Genomic DNA, 17567 nt, shown 5'->3' with positions numbered 1-17567 from the left:
TACTATTTACACACAACACTAACAACCACACTGTAAGGCCCCTGCCAGTGGTCCTCCTTGAGAGATGAAGAGAGATTTCCAGAGAGGTTAAATGTCTGCCCAAGGTCACACAATGAGGAAATAGCAGCCTTGTGCTTCAAGGCCAGGTCTGCTGTGCCCAAATCCCATGTTATTTCCACTCCATCAAAAAAGGAGCTCAAAATAGGCCTGTGGCATTTCAGCTAATTTCCTCTAAGCCCTCACCAAGTCACCAACTGCAGGCTTACAAAGCTGTTCCCCTAAGAGCATCCATTCAGCAGCTGCTAAGTGTGTGTGCCTGGTGGATCCAAAGCATCTACCGGGCTTTGCACCAAGCCAGTTCTTCCTGGGTAGCCTTGCCTTGTCTGCAGAAGGGACCTCCAAACTAGAACTAGGTTAAGGGGAGCGGGAGGGGAGTGGTACATGAGTTAGATGGAAAAAGAAGCTGGAGACCAATCTGGATGTAAATGGTGGGGAGGATAAATGAGAGTCAAGCCACATTTACTGAATGCCTACTAATTATCAGGTACACCATTTAAAACTCACTGGTATCACTTAGGCTTTATTTATCAAGTATGTATTAAGTATCAAGCCCTGCACTAGATGCCAAAGATATGATGGGGAACAAGACACAACTATTGACCTCAAAGTGTTCACAGGTCAGCACAGGCAGTAGGAGAGCTGACACAGGCACTAAATAAAGTGTTACAAACGGGATGGTAGAATCTGAGCAGGGTGGCAGCTGTAACTGGGAACAACTTAATGTGCTCATTTCACATATGTTAAAACTGAGGTTCTAGGAAGCTGACTTGTTTGGATCACGCAGTTATCAAGTAGCAGAGGCTAGCGTTGCTCCCAGGGTGTTCTGTCTCCAGAAGTGTCTGTTCCCTCCACACCATCAACCTACAGCTGTTCTGTCCCCTCTTTCACCTCCTGACTCAATGATTATCTGGCTAGAAGATTAATCAAATGTTTCTAAAGCTGCAGCCACTGTCAGTGGCTAAGATGTTAGCTCCTTCTGTGGATAAACAGAAGCTTTTGAGCCTCTGTTACTAATTCTGTTTGAGCAAAAGATTCAAGGCTTGATCTGAAAAGAATGGGGGAGCGGTAAGAAGGAGGGGTCTATTTCCAGTTTGAAGGGACTTCTTAGGTCAAAAGCAACCAAGATGAGAGACGTAAGTGAGAGCAAGCCTCTCAGGTTCCTGTGGCTACACCCACACCTCCCTCCGCTCCCCTCAAAAGGCCTAGCCTGTTGAAGAGGATTTCCTACTTGCCCCTCACTTTTTCCTGAAGGAAGGGAGCCAAGGAAATCACTCACTTGAACACACTGGCTGAACTTGCTAGAATCCCAGCTGAGTGAGGTCAGCATACCATTGCCTCTCCCATCCCAACTGCCATCCCCAACCAAAGGGCAAGAAAACAAATGGAGAATCCTCAGTTTGAAAAAGTAGTTCAGGCTATACCCTAAAGGTATCTTAGCAGAGGTAGCTGAAATCTTGGTCCTGTTCTCCAGACACCAGGACCCTCTTCAAGGTGACAGGAGCCCAGTGACTACCCATCATAGGAGTTCTTTCCTTCTGAGAAGGGAAGAGAGAGTGAGAGAAGGACATTTTATGGAGGATGGAGAAACAGGTAGTTTTTCTATACTGCCCCCCGCCTCTACAGTACTGGCCATATCTGCAGAACAATTCTGGGCAAAGGGAAAAACATTAGACAATACCCAAGAAAGTCTGTTTTGAGTTCAGTCATCTTTTGTATACTCTTTGATAATCACCAGATCACTGAGAAATTGTCAAGCAAATTATCTCCAGACAAAAACGGAAGAACAGAAAACAAAGTACAGAATAGGTGAGCTATGAAATGGAAACATCTCTAATCCTACTGACCCATCAGAGGCAGGCACAACTCTCTCTAGACTCCTCCCCCAACAAATTAAAACTGCATCTACATCATGCCTCATGTGCTTTCCCTCCCCTAACAGGGAAACTGATCAGAGAGAAACATAATCACTACCAGCAGGAATCTGATGAGCTTCTTTTTCCAGGGGTCACATTAAGGAAAACTTGCACATATAGAAACAAGAGATGATGCTGTAATTAACCCAAGATAACAGTTCTGCTGAGGAAAAGGGGAGAGTTATAATGTGTTTCCGTATTCACAGCAGGGAGATTTTATCTCTTTCCACCCAGCTTACGAATGACACGGGAAACTTAGAAGGACTCACATTTCACCCATTTCCCCTGCAAACATATTTATCCTTGAGATGAAAATCGTTGCCCAAGCTCTAGCCGCCAGTCACCCTTTTGCACCCTTTTCCATGAATATTCTTTCCAAAATGTCTGCTTGTAGGAGCAAGATCCAGGATTTCTACAGAAAACTACAGAGAGACACACACAGTGCACTGCACATCCCCTGTTAGCCAGAAAGAGACAGAGAAGAAAGAGAAACGACCAAAAGGCAACACAGCGAATAAAACAAAACAGATCCCCCAAACGGCAAAGTGCAAGCGACGATTTAAAAAACACATAGAGACCGTGTTTGTAATTACCCATCCAGGTTATATTTTCAGGGCTTCCAGGCAAAGAACCGGCTGGTTGAAGTTTTGTGCCCCTCTGATTGTGATGGGAGGATTGTATTTGAAGCTCTGGGCACGTAGAGATGGAATGAGAAGGAGGCTGAGCTGGAAGAAACACCGAGGGGGGAGGGAAAGGGAGAGAGTGTGAGAGAGAGAGAGAGGGAGCAGAGCTATCTCTAGCTACGCCTTCTCTAAGCTCCGGGAGCCCAGGAGAGCGCTCGTTTCAGGATTTTGGGAGAGGGGTGAAAAGAGGAAAAGACAGCCCCCGCTCTGCCCCAGCCTTGCTGCCCCCGAGGGCAGGGAGGATTCCGGCCCGCGCCCCCCTCCTGGCGGGCCGCCCTGGGAGCCTGGGAGCGCGCGAAGCCGGCGGCGCAAGGAGCTGTCCAGTTCAGCACCACCCGGTAATGCAGTAGGTGGGAGCGCCTCCTCCCGGGGCCGAGCCGGCCGGGAGTGGGGTGGGGGGGCAGGCGGGCGGCCCATCCTGCAGCAAGACGCCGGCACCCCAGTTTCCAGGAGCTTTGCAGATAGGGGGAGGGAAACCCGCCTCGATTCTCCGGGAGGAACCCCCTCCCTCCCCCACTTCGCCAACACTACCACCGCCACCAACAACAATAACCGCCGCCGCTGCTCGTCCTGCCGCCGCCGCCGCCGCCGCCGCCGCCGCGCCTGCCCGCCCTGCTGCTGCCGCTGCCGCTGCCGGGGCAAAACCATGGAAGGCGAGACCCCCGCACCTGTTCAGCTGAGATCAAGGGCTTACAGAATACTGGGAAGTCTGGTCTGAAACGAAAGCTCCCGAGACCCCCCAAGGAAGAGAACTGGCGAAGCAAAGGATTTTCATGGCGCAGGCCGCAGAGCCGAGAGCGAAGACGGAAGGTTGCATCTCGGCTTTTACAATCTCTAACTGTCTAGGTCCCGACCATGAGAGATTGTGTTGAGAATGCGGCTGTTCCCTGGTTCACTGTGGAAGCCATCTCCAAATTAGCTATCACATATGGAAACTGGAGACCAGAATTTTAGGAAAAGAGATTAAGGCATCTCACTTGGGGGGGTGGGGGGTGTCTTTTTATTTTTTCCTTTTTTTTTTTTTTAATCACTGCAACTGGAACAGTTTCTGATCTCAAAAGGCAAGCCTCTCTTCCCGTGTGATCTTTATAATTTACACTCTTTTCCGTGAGCTTTTCTTACCTCCCTTTTTTTATATCTCTCCACATCCTCTGTTCACACATATATCCATTATATTAGTAGTGGAATTATTTTTATTTTTTGCTTTAGTACTCGCACCTTCACACACACTCTCCCGAGAACCCGAAGTCGGTTGGGTGTTTATATAATGAAGAATTATGGGGCTGTTTGATCGAGGTGTTCAAATGCTTTTAACCACGGTTGGTGCTTTCGCTGCCTTCAGTCTGATGACCATTGCTGTGGGAACCGACTATTGGCTCTACTCCAGAGGGGTTTGCAAGACCAAAAGTGTCAGTGAGAATGAAACCAGCAAAAAGAACGAGGAAGTTATGACCCATTCTGGATTATGGAGAACCTGCTGCCTAGAAGGTATTTGATTTCCCATCTCCTCCCCCTCCCCACCCCCTCCCCTTCTCACTCCCCCTTCCCCACCCGCCTCCAAATAAGTCCCCTTTACATTCCACCATTTTCTTACTTCACTCCTTCCACCACAGATCAAGGCTGGTTGGGTGAGTTTCAGAGGAAAGAAAATCAATAAGCAAAAACCATACTCAACTCTCCAGCCTCCACCACCCCCCTTTCCTCAACCTTCTTCATTGGAATAATCTATGATATGATGAAAACAACAACAAGAGATTGTTTTTAAAAAGTCAAATGTGCTCCACCTGCTTTGGAATCATTAGGATTTGCCTTTTGATGTAGTATGCCCATCTATGAGGGTATAAAAAAACAATTGCCTCTCTCAACATTGCTCCTCTTTTCGTAATGAAGAATTCCAAAATGTTCTTCCTTTCCCCTTCTCCTCCCCTTACTCCCCAAAAGTCTAAGACACATCATCATCTGCAAATCTCCTTTTTTTTTTTTTTTTTTTTGGAAAAAATCTGTTGTTTCTAAGAAGCCTTATTTGGTAAATCCTAATTATTCCAGGATCGCAAGCTGAGTTCAAGAGCATTTCGTAACGTCTATGAGCCACACATATCATTCGAGGCGACTGGCTGAGTGTGTATGTGTGTTTTAACGTTTACAAAGTCTAAAAATACATACGTCTCTCACAGGAAACAAACCCAAGTTCTAATAAACAGCAATTCACTTGCAGGTTAGGCTGAGAACCAATTCACTTCCACGCAGAGTGACATGTCTGTTATTCAGAAGCGTGTAGAGTCAGCATTGCAGCCAGCTTGGGAATCAGACATTGTGCAGGGAGGCCGGGAGGGAGGCAAGAGCATGGGGAGGTTGTGAGGGGACAAGAGGGAGCTGTGGGGCGGGGGGAGGAGTGTCAGCTGTTTACCTTGATCTTGCAGGGTCATTGGGACATGTGTGCCCGTGTATGTGCTGTGGGCAAAGCGGTCCCACAGAGGATAAGCTGGGAGATCAGGGTATGGATGAAAGCATGTGCTTCTGAGACACATTAATAAACATTGGGAGGGGGGCAGGAAACTCCTGCAGGTCATACAACCTGCATTTAGCAACAGACTTTAATATAAGGGGCTGCATGTGAGTGGCTATCTGTGTCTGTGTGTATAAGCTACAGCCACCCATAGAAAGACATACACAGAGAGATACGTGTTTCTGGGTGGAAAGAAAAGCTGATGTGCTTTGCTTCTGATATGAACCAATACGGAGGCCGTTTGAGCAGCGCTGGGAAGCGGGGACTGCAGGACTGTTTGTTAAGCTCAACATGGGATGGTGGTGCAGGGAGTTGAAGCCAGGAGACAGGGGAGAAGAGAGGGAAATGGACTAAGAGGGAGAGAACTGATGTGGTCTCAGAGTCTAACCCAAACTGAGCTCTTTGGGAAATGAGTATGCCTGGGGAAAGAGCACCAATTCCGTGCCCCCCTCCCAACAATCTTGGTGCAAATCGTTGAGTGATGGCTGAACATGTTTTGAATAGCTAAGTGACTTCATTGAGCGATGGTCTATTTGACGCATACTGCATTTGGTGCCCTTTCTCAATCCAAACCGCTGCCTTGAACATAGTCTGCAGAGGAGCTCTATGCTGAATACTATATGCTCTTCCCCAGCCAGAGAATCAATATCAGGAAATTAATAGGCGCTGTTTTAAACACACCCCTCCTTTAAAAAATGAATAGCCTTTCATGCAGCTAGTCATTAACAGTGGAAAGACTTCCATTTAATTAAACATTTATGGCAGACTTTAATTCCAAAAGAGAAGAAAAGCAAAGTGAATGAGGGTTGCTTTAGGGAACACGATCATAGAAGCAATTTGCCTTGCTTGGATTTTAGTTAGACGGACGAAGATATACAGCCAAGAGATTAAAGACAGGACATGGTTTTAGAAGAAATATTCCCAGACATTAGTGACTTGGAATAGATATACTTTCTTATCAGGGTTTTGTTTGAAAATTCTTAATACTATGATCTTTTAAACATTTTTCTAATTCCTGTAAGGGAAAAGGACTAGAGGTGGCTTGGAATAACTTGTGTGTTAAAAGGCTTAAATATTTTCATTAAAATTCCATCTGTTTGGTGTCCACATCCCCAAATGTGCTGCCCACTCCCTTCAACTTTCCCTCCAAGCTGTAACCCCACCTCGCTCCCAGAATCATCCCTTAAAGGGTTAGTATTACAACATGTCCCAAGGATTGTGTGATGCTCCCAGAAGCCCTGGGTTTGGCTCTTCTCCCCAGGATTGAGGCCTCCAGACAGTGGCAGGTCGGGGGCTGGGCCAAGTTGCCTTGGGGATTGCTGTTCCATTTCCACTTGTAGCCCAGGCAGGAAGGGTTGGTACTCAGGGCTCCAGTTCAACCTGGCCTTTAATTTCCAAAACCTCTGTCCATATGGGGTTTCGTAGGCCTGAGATGCTGTACCCCCTCCCCTTAGGAAGCTGGGCCTTGGCCACTTAGGATGTGGTTTGAAGGTGTTAAAGATACATATTCTCAAAAACTGCACTGATTTCCGAAGATTATAAGTGCACTTATTTCTGCAGGTTGGCATAGATGGTTCTTGTGGGGCATTCCTGTGCTTGCTGTTTTGAACATTCCAAATAGGATCAGCCTTTATGGAAACCAAGTTGTCTGGTTTTCCCAACCTCTGTTTTTGGTGAGAAACTGTACTTTCAGAAAAGATTTCACATCACCCCTTTGTTATGTTTCCTACTTGTACCCAAAAAGTTGTGAACAGATTTCTAGTCTTCTCCCCAAGATGCTGCTAATGACTCCAGGTGAAAAACCGCCTCCTGTCTTCTGGTCTCTTTGGCTATCTGGTTTACGTTAAGGCTTTTTGTCCCCAGAGATGATTTTTTTCTGTTCACTTCTTGGTGAAAATAAGAATCAGAAGACATTTCCTTGCATCCATGACTGTTTTTGAAATGAATTCGTCTGTTGAGGCATGAGAAGGGGACAGGACCACCTGTTAGGGGCCGACACAGCAGGAGGGGGAGAGGAATCGAGAAGAAATCACAGCCTTTCTTCTCTCCCTCTGCAGAGTGAGCAGCAGGAGTGTCTCTGTGTGTGAACTTGAGACCCTTGGCAGGCTAGTGTCCTTACTGGGATTTGAGGATGTTGGGGGCAGGTCTGTCTGCTCATGGATCCCATGTAAATGGAGAGTGATAGGAGAAGTTCTTGAACTTTTCAGGAAAGCTACTTTAAGGGCCTCCAAATGGAGAGATGAATTGGCCCTTTCAGAGAAGAATTCAATAAAATCTACAACAGGACACTAAAACAGCTTGCTCCAAGCATGCTGTCTCTGGGCCACATGGTGGATATTAACCTCTGTTGTCACCAAAAGGAATCATCGTCTCCAGGGGCAGCAAGAAATTCAATCTTTGTGTTTGTTCTCTCCTGTACATTTCTCCCCTCTGTCTGGGCTCCATGTCTTCCCCAGAGGATTCCCAGCCCTGCAGAGGAGGAGCTAGCAACAGTACACTGTGGTCCTAACAGAAACGCCCCCTTCCTTCCCACTCCCTCTCTCACCCTTTTCCTTGCTGAGGCAGAGCAGTAATCTTTCTCTCCATCCAGACTGTTTGGTTCCCTCTGCTGAATTTCTGAGCTTCTCTTCTTCTTCTCTTCTCCTCCTCAAGCTGCTTTCTCACAGGGGCTCCGCCGTCCATTCTACATCCCCATTCTCTCTGCATAAGAAGTCGCTGGGTTTTCTTGAACTATTTTTTCCAAGTTCATAATTTCATAACATTTGCTTGGCCTGCAAGGTGGCGAGTGCCCCACACTGGGTTCAGCCACGGCTCTCTTGTTCCACAGAAGGAAAGTATATCTCTTTTATTTTAGGAATGCCAGCTGCCTTTCTTGGACACTTTTGCCTTTAAGGGTGGAAGAGTTGAGTTTAGAAGTTACTAATGGGCCTACATACTGTGTACATATCACTCCATAATTCCCAAGATATTTTGACCTTCTAGGTACTTTGCACACAGTCGGTACAGTAAAAATAGGTATCAATGGATTGATGCAGAAATTCTTAAAATTATTGAAATTAATTCAAAAATCATAAGGACATGTGTGGCAAGTTACTGAGAGAGAGGAAGAGAGGGGAAGGGGTGAGGAAACCAGAACGATTTGTTTGCTCTTCCTAGAATTTCTTTTCTGTTTAATTTTTATGTCATATTGGAGTGTAGTTGATTTACAATGCTGTATTAGTTTCAGGTATACAGCAAAGTGATTCAGTTATACATACACAGATATCCAGTCTTCTTCAGATTTTTTCCCATATAGGTCATGGGATTTCTTTTTTTAAAAGAATAATAATGAGTCATGAATTCATTGTTGTAAAATAAGAACATTCAAAAGGAGTCAGTCACCAGGTTGCCCAGCTACTAATTAGCTAAAGAAAAATTGTCAGTACACTCAGTCTCTACAGGGAAGAAAAAAATAATCCATTGATTTTCTTCCCTTTTCTGTTTAAGGTATGCAAAAGCCTAGTTTGATCCTAATACTCACCAGAACAGACACTTCAAGCAGAGAGCAGGCATCAGAGACCATCCCCATGTAGCTTCCCCAAAACCTTGCCCAAAATTCTTTATCAAACTTCTCCACCCAGTTCCCTAGACCTCAAGAACTTTGCCCAAGCTCTTAGCTTCTGACTGGCAGTTTTCCATAGAGGCAGGTCTCACGTTCCTATTCCTTCTCACCTTGTAAGACAAGTCTGACTCCTTTACTGAGGAACCAGCCCTGCAAATCCCAACCCATTCACGCTGCCCTCCTGCCTTCACTTTATAGGTGCTAGGTGTAACACTGCACCACGTAGGCAGAGCCAGAACTTGAATCCAGGCCTCTTGTTTTCATCCTGGAAACTCCAAAGAGCTCTATGCACGGATCCTGGCCTCTGTGGCCTTATGTTCACATTCATTGTCGGCAGCTGATTCTATTCTGTCTGCATCCCACTGAGTATCCTCATTGAGCGCCCGACCCAAGCATGTCAGGACACCGGAGTTCTGACCTGCTGACTCCCTGACATGCTACTCCTGCTGGCTGCCCACACCTTACAAGGTGACAGCCCTGTCCTAATCCCCTCACTCCCACGAGGCCAAGGAGACGCAACACTGAACTTCAGGCTGGACCCACCACATGCTTCTTTGGTTTCGCCCTTTTATTTTGGAAGTGTCTCAGTGTAAACTCTCCATGGGTTTTATGTTGGCCAGCATTTTTCAGAAACTAGCAGATTTATGTTCCCTGAAGTGACGGAAGTTTTCAGAGGCAGCTTTGTGGTGTGTGATGCAGTTGACACAATTTTGCAGCCACACAGACCTGGGTTCACTTCAAGTGCTGCAGCCTTCTGAGCTGTGCAACTTGAAGCAAGTCATTTTACCTCTCCAAGCCTCAGTTTCCCTTTCCACAGGGTAGCTGGTTGGAATGAAGCCTGCAAATGTCTCTCACCATCTTTCCTGACCACCTGGTATAAAATTACAGTCAACAACCTCATACATTGTACTGCTGGCTCTGTTTTATTTTACTTTTTTTACAGACTATGTCCCACCTTCTAGCACACTATGAAATTTTACTCATACTACTTGTTATCTATCTGCACCATTAGACAGTCAGCCCCACGAGGGCAGGGATCTTTGTTCTGCCTCTTGCTGTAACCACAGCAAGTATGATAGCACGAGACATCAACCTATCTTAGGTGGCAAATGAAGACGCAACCACCGCCTGCCACAGGATGGGCATTGAGGAAGGGTGGTCACTTCCCATCATCAAAGGATGGTTCTTTAAATTGGACACTAGTGGCGATGGCGGCTGAAACATCTTTTTTTTTTTTTTTTTTTGACATTCTGAAAATAAATAATAGAGTCAACACAGAAAGAAGAGGGAGAGAGGGAAGGAGAAGGAGTGGGAGAGAGTTTCAACACACAAGGGGCAATAACAAAGAAAGATAATAAAAAACAAAGTGCCTGAGAAGGAAGTGCTGGGGCGGGGTGGGGGTGGGGGAATCCTCTAAATAGACACTGGCCACGTTTTCCTCTCTGTTCATCATCCAGAGCGTTTGTCACACAGGTCCTCGGGGAGAGCTTCCCATGAGTGTTAGCTTTCAGGTCAGTGGGGGAGGAGGCTATATGTACTCAGACTGATCATGCAGGAGATTGTTAAATAGTTCAGAATTCAATGGTCACTTTTAGACTTGAATATTAAAAAAAAATCTCCCATATTCAGATGAAATACGTGTTTTAAGTTTCCAGGTTAGTTTTCAGTGACAAATTAAGCAATTCCTTCATTCATTTATTTTATTGGTTAAATCTTTGATGAGTCCCTGCAACTTGCCAGGTGCTGGGTCAAGGGTTGGGGTCATGGTGGGCAGCAGCTCCCTTCAGGGTCATTGCCCTCAGAGCCTTCTGGAAGAGACAGATGCTATTTCAAAGACTCTCCCAAATATATATATATATATACATATATTCATACATATATATATATACACACACACACACATATATACATATGCACATGTATGCTAAGTCACTTCAGCTGTGTCTGCCTCTTTGCAACTCTATGAACAGTAGCCCACCAGGCTCCTCTGTCCATGAGATTCTCCAGGCAAGAATACTGGAGTGGATTGTCATGCCTTCCTTCAGGGGATCTCCCCAACCAAGGGATAGAACCTGTGTCTCTTATATGTATGTATTTTACAACTATGATAGTGCTCTCAAGGGGAGTCACATGAGACTGTGAGTTTATGATATGAAGATAGATCTAATCAGAGAAGGCTCCCCTGAGGAAGTGAGATGTAAATGGCTATCTGAAGGATGCATCACTGGGTGAAAAGAGGAGGAAGGAACATTTCAGGTTGGAGGGCAGCAAGTACAGAGAGCAGTGAGGGAGAGAAGGGGCAAGTCCTGGACGGAGGCCAGGGTGGCTGGAGGGTGCAGATGGACTTGGGATGGGGGTGGTGATGGTGCTGGATGGAGTTGGGGGGTGCAGAAGGAGGACCCAACAGTGCGGAGCCTCGCTAGTCTCGTTAAAGACTTTTGCCTTTTGACTTCTGGCTTCTTGTTTAAAAGCTGTGTGACCTAGAGCTAGTTAATTCTGTCGGTACCTCCTTCACCCCGTCCATCTAAGGGAGCTGATGATGCCTGCCCTAAAGTTGTGAGGATTCGAGCGCCACTCCCTTCTCTTTGTCATGCTCTTCCCAGTGTGGCTTCCCTTGTGGCTCAACTGGTAAAGAATCTGTCTGCAATGTGTGGGACCTGGGTTCAATTCCTGGGTTGGGAAGATCCCCTGGAGAAGGGAACGGCTACCCACTCCAGTATTCTGGCCTGGAGAATCCCATGGACTGTACAGTCCATGGGGTCGCAAAGAGTTGGACACAACTGAGTGACTTTCACTTTCTTCACTTTCCCAATCCCACCCAGATCTGAGTGTGGTGGGCTCTTTGGCCTGAAAACTTATGACAGCCCAGAGAAGGGAAGAAATAGACTGATTCAACTCCAATCAAAGAAATTCAAAATATGCTTAGTGGAGGTGTTGATGGTAGGTGCCAATCCTGCAGTGGACCCAGGGAGGCAGAAGTGAACAAGACCCACCTCCTCCCCTCAGGAGCCTATGGGCAAGTCCCATCAGGAAATCCCAAAGAACAAGCATCTTACAAAATGACTCCATTTCACACAAGACATGTGACATAGCCTGCTGACACCTCAGCTTATCACCCTCCCACAAACTCAGAGAGATTCCCTGAGTTTCTCTGAGACGTCTCTAGCAATCAGTTAGGATCATCGAGGATTTGAGCTGGAATTGGAATGAGGCTCAGTTAAATCCTCCAGACTTTTTGAAAATAGGAATGAGACTAGAAAGATGCGAACTGTGCTCCCCAAGGCCAAGGAATGCATGTCAGCCCTTGTGGGATCGCCAGTGAGCTCTCTGCCTTCGCCAGGACCCTGGTCCTTTTTCCTGGGGGTATAAAGGGCTCTGATCTCCCAGTTCTGATGCCATTGGTTATAAAAAATGACCTAACTACTTAAACAGCTTTAAGGGCAGGGGAAAACAGATCTAATATAACACCAGTTGAAAACACACTTTAATTTCAGAAACCTTAAAATTTAAAATATGTGCCTTGGAATCAAAGGAAGATGGTATGGCTGCCTTGCTGGCAGAGAGAAATGCAGGCAAGGTGTTGGGAGAGCCCAAGGGACTTCTCCAGTGCCCTTAGTGCCTGTCCTGTGACTCAAGAAGCAGCTTGGAGAAGTGTGTGGTCTTACGAGCACATTTTTTGACAAGGAAAAGGGTGATTCTTGATCTCTGCTCTACAACTGCTCCCTGAGTCCTTGCCAGGTACTGTGTGAGCTGCTAGGACAGAGGCAATAGCACCATCTACCCTCAAGGAACTTCTAATCTAGAAGAGAAAACAGACCAGTGAACAGACAATGATGACGAAGCAGCATGAAGCCTAAGCTCAGAGCGTTCTGGGAGCACAGAGACTGGGAAGAAGGGGATCCAGGGATGACCGGGGTTCGGAAGGATGCATGGGAATGTGCTAGCTGGGGAGAGGAAGCGTACCTCAGAAGAAACGGCAAGTGCAGAAGCACAGACACCTGAGCAGCCAGTCCTGTGTGGCTGGAGTGTAGAAAGCTGGGACTGGGGAGTGTGGGGGGGGGGGGGGGTGGGCAGAGGAGATGGGACCCCACAGGGACAGAAATGGCTCTTGTGGAATAGTTTATGTTTCATCATGTAAGGAAAGGGGACCCAGAGAGATGGTAAGCGAGGGATGGTCACAGGTGGCTTTGCTCATTCGTGAGATCGCTGGCCGTTGTGACCCTAATGGATGGGATCCCAGTCCAGCGGAGCTGGTGAAATTTAACTGAGAAGGGCAAGCACAGCAGAAGGTCTTGGCAGAGTCCAGATGACGCACCCTAAGCTAGCTGTAGTGAACAGAGAGAAAGGGGGCACAGAGAGAAGATTGTAAATGATGTATTGAATACAATCAAGGTGCTTCAAGGCCCTGCCTTCCCAGCAGCAGCACAAGCTTTTACTGGGCTGGGCCCTGGGGCTACAGGGATGCAAAAAGTCTCTGATCAACATCACCTTCTCCCTCTAGGGGAGTCTTCCTGACCATCCCATCTAAGGTAGCCTACCATCCTGTTACCCGATTGTATTCCCTTCTTCGACAATTTAACATTGACTTTTCTTTTTAGCATTTACTTGCTTAGGGCTCTGTGTCCCTCTAGAAGCCTGTGAGCAATGTGAGGGCAGGGGGTGTGTCAGCCTTGGCACAAAGAGTGTTTAGGAGCTAAATGTTGAGTAAATGATTAAGGCAATAGTGTCTACCCTCAGGGACCTCCCATCAGGGGAGGCTGTGTATATATGTGTGTGTGTGTGTGTATGGTGTGCATGCACATACAATCAGTCCTTCCAATTCTTTGTGACCCCATGGATTGCAGCCCACCAGGTTCCTCTGTCCATGGGATTTCCCAGGCAAGAATACTGGAGTGGGTTGCCATGTCCTACTCCAGGGGCTCTTCCCCAACCCAAGAAGCGAACCTGTGTCCCTGCATTGGCAGGTAGATTCTTTACCACTGTGCCACCAGGGAAGGCCACAGGGGAGGGAGATGGACTTTTAGAAACTCCTCTTGACTCCTCCTCTTGACAGTCATCTCTCTGAGGTTTGGCTGAAAGGCCCTTGAGAACAGGCAGGGGATTCCCACACACCCCGCAACCTGGGATGCTCTTGGAGCACCTTCGGGGCCACAGCTATGCCACAAAGCTTCCGGAAGCTGACAAGCCACCACGAGCCTGTTCCCTCCTGGGCGAACAGGAGGGAACCTTTTCTCAATCCAAAATCACCTTTTCTCTCAATCCAAATCCTCATATGCTTATCGCCTGGCTCAGAGGTACCAACTTAGCAGCCCTGAGTTGGCCTCAGAAGAGCTGCCTCCCCCTTCTCCTTATGGACACGATATTCACTCTTTCCTGAACTTCCTTGACCTTGGGTAGTCTTCCAGCTGCTAACAAGAATGCTGCAGATTAGGTGCGAGATCGCAGGTGCGCTCTTGCCGTGGCCTCAGTGAACGGCTCAGCACCTTGTCTGCCAACCATCCGCTGTGCAGCGTACACACCCCAGCACCAGTCTCTCTCTCGGCCTTTCCATTGGGCAAAACTCGCTGGTGACCAGCTGTTGTTGATCCCTGGACCTTTCTTTATCTCAGTTTTGCCCCATTCTCTCTTCTTTCACTTTCCGGGCATAAAGGATCATTCCTGCTTTTCTGCCACATTTTCCCCTCAAACTGTTATCTCTGTCTGCACAAGTCCTTTTCTTTATCCTTCTTGAATTTTCCCTAAAGCTGAGACCTTTCTTCCTCAATTTTGCAGAAGAAAGTAATCCTGAAAAACAACTCCCTGGCATCATTTTCTCACTAATAACAACAATAATACTAACTAATCATTCCTGCAATGCTTCCTGTGTGCTCAGCATTATTCAGATGTTTCCCAGGGCTGCTGTTATTTAATCTTCACAATTCTGAAGATACATGTTATGATATCCACTATCTCCATCTTAAGAGAATCAGAGAAGTTAAGTGACTTGTCCAAGGTCACACAGCAAGTGGCAGAGCTGGGATTCCAACCCAAACCTGTCCAATCCAAAAACCTGTGCACAGCCTTCTATTACACTAATTATATTTACAATTTTCCCCTGGCCCCCAAATCTGTAAATAAATTACTTTGAGAAGTTGAAAACAAGGCTAAGCAGAAATTGCTATTTGTAATTCATGCATGATGAAGTGTTCAAAACTTTGAAGCTTAAATTAGCATATGCTTATTACCTGGGGCAGAGTGGGGAGAAGTGGAGGGCCTGCCAGGTTTTCCCACTGTTTAGAGTACAGAAGGATGCCTCAAAATGCATATACAACCCCGTTTCTAGTTCATAGAGGGGGAAGAGGTGAAGGCATACATATATTCTTTCTCCCCACCCTTCTGCCTAGAGGGCCATTTCCAACCACATCCCACTTGTCTTCCTTCAGGGCTTAGCTCTGCCACCTCCCACCTTGCTCCCACCTGGTTCACACTCCCTCCCTCTTTCCTTCTTAGGCAGCTCTGCATGTCTCCGATGCAGCATCTTCCATCTTTTCTGTTGCCTGTTTCCATTTCTACCTCCACCTCCAAACCATGAGTCCCCATGTCCGTTTCTTCAACAAAATGTACTCAGTCACGGCTGTGTGTCAGTTACCCGCTACGCTCTGGGTTTACAAAAGTGATCAGATACCGCCCCTGCCTTCAAGGGGCTTATGCCCCAGTGGGGGATTGGAGGACCCAAGCAAGAATACCCAGGAGTGGAGAGATTGTTTCAGGAAGAGATGTGAGAGAGCATGGGGTGTTTGGGGGACCACACGAAGATTCTACTATTGCTGGAGGAACAAGTGTGGGAGGGGAGGTAGGGGAAGGTATTAATACTGAGGTTTGACTTTAGACAGAGACCACATCATAAAGGGATGGTTCACTTGCAAAGAGGTCTAAGAGGAGAATTTTCCCAAGGGAATGATATAATTAGATGTGCATTTTAGGAGGATGGCTCAGGAAGTTGTGTGATGTAAAAATGGGAAGAAGAGGAGGATGGAACAGGGAGTCCAAAAGGAGAAGGCTGCACAGCCCAGCAAGTGATGACACGGGTGACCTCGGATGGGGAGGGCAGGGGTGGGCAGGGGGGCTGGCGAGCAAGGGAACAGACATCAGAGGATCCATAGGACTCAGGACTGTCACTTGCATTGAGTAAAGTGTGACAGTGAGTGACCTTCACTGAGATGGGGCGAACAGGAGACATTTGCCCCAGGAAGAAGGTGATACCTTTAATTTTGGGTAGACTGATTCCACACCTGTGCTTCCAGGGCCTGGCACATAGTAGGTGCTCGATTTTGTTATGTGTTGAATCTCAGATTCCCCCTAGCATCATCATAATGAACATGATCAGCATTATATTGTAACCAAGCCTGGAGTTTGTGCCAGTTCTGGCATCTGACAGCCTGGGTTCAAATCCCAACCTTGTCATTTACCAGTTCTGTGTGACCTTGAACAAGGAATGTCCCTTCTCAAGGTCAGTTTCTCATGTCTAAGTGGGGAAAATTGTATCTCACGCTTGGGCTGGTTGTGAAATTTTAGTAAGATGCTCCATGCAAAGTGCTTAACAGGCTGCTGGCACATAGTAAACACTCAATAAACCCCGGATGCTGTTATCACTAGGGTGTTTATTATTAATGATACCAACAGTTGCAAAGAGTGACCTGCAAGTGAGTTGTGTTTGGCCCTCAAAATGTTCTACAAATCAAGACTTTTCCTATAAAAACAAAAACAAAAACCTGTCTTTGGCCTTCCTTGAGGAAAACAAAGACAGAGTTTTGTAACCCTGGGCCCCCTTCCTGCTTGGCAACAAACAACAGGAGCAGGGCAGCTGATGTCTCTTCAGATTCAGCAGGTCCTCTGCGGTTCCCCAAAGTCCCTGCTGCTCCCAAGTATCTTCTGAGGCTACTGGGCTGCTTTGGCCCTCCTCTGGCCTCTGTAGGCATCCGAGTTTGTAAAGGCTCCTCTCTGCCAATGGGAAATTACAGGCGGAGTCTTTGTCTTCCAAAAATGTATACACAACACCACCAGCCTAGGCTGGGTATAGCAGCTAACAGAGTGAATAAAGCCATGCATCTGGAAATAAATGCATAAACACCCAACATTCCCGAGCAGGGCTTGCTGATAAAACTCAGATGGAAGGCGAGCCTCATCTACTTCCCTTTACTCAGCATCTCTAGAAGTTGTTGCTTAAAAAAAGAGATCCTCACCCAGTTCACACCACCCTTGGAGTTTCTGTTTCAGAGGCTGACATTTTCTGACCTTGACCCCAGTTCGGGAAATGCACCCCGTGTACCAACCACGTGGTGTGCTTTATTCAATAACTAAATGGCAGGCGCTGGGGAGACAGTCCCGTGGTCCACGCTGGCTGAGGAGAGAGGGGTGGTGGGGGCATTGCTGGAGGATGGGAGATTCTCTGCTTTAAATTTTTAGCTCAGAAGACTTTGTAGGGAAGGGAGGAATGTCACAAGTTTCTTGGTATGAAAAAGATGGTCTAGCAGTTGCTGGGAAGGGACATGAACTTAAAGACGTGCAGTTTGATCTGGGAGAATGCTCAGATCTGATCCTTTCTGACAGTTTTTGAGTGCTGGGCATGTCAGGCTCTGTGCTAATCTGTGGGGCACAGAAACAAGTCAGCTTCTATGGAGAGTGGTCTGCCCGGATTCCCCCTGGCTGACAGCATCCATCCACTTCCTAGTCTCCCTTTCTTCATGTTTTCTGAATTTGTCTACAGTGTATGTTACTTCTTTCCCAACTAGAATGTAAGCTTTGTGAAGCCAGGATCTTTTTCT

General features: G+C 47.0%; 1 protein-coding gene across 1 annotated transcript in view; it reads left to right on the top strand.

The window, feature by feature from the left end:
- The first annotated feature begins 3827 nt into the window (after nt 1-3827).
- CACNG2 (calcium voltage-gated channel auxiliary subunit gamma 2) overlaps nt 3828-17567 on the top strand; it is a 121164-nt gene continuing 107424 nt past the window's right edge. Inside the window, 1 exon segment of the mRNA NM_001077832.1 lies at nt 3828-4144. Coding sequence (NP_001071300.1) covers nt 3934-4144 — 211 coding nt within the window. The 5' untranslated portion in view covers nt 3828-3933.

The sequence above is a fragment of the Bos taurus genome, chromosome 5 (genome assembly GCF_002263795.3).
Source record: "Bos taurus isolate L1 Dominette 01449 registration number 42190680 breed Hereford chromosome 5, ARS-UCD2.0, whole genome shotgun sequence".
Taxonomy (NCBI): Eukaryota; Metazoa; Chordata; class Mammalia; order Artiodactyla; family Bovidae; genus Bos; species Bos taurus.
The sequence above is the reverse complement of the archived record's forward strand: the minus strand, read 5'-3'. Positions and strand labels throughout refer to the sequence as shown.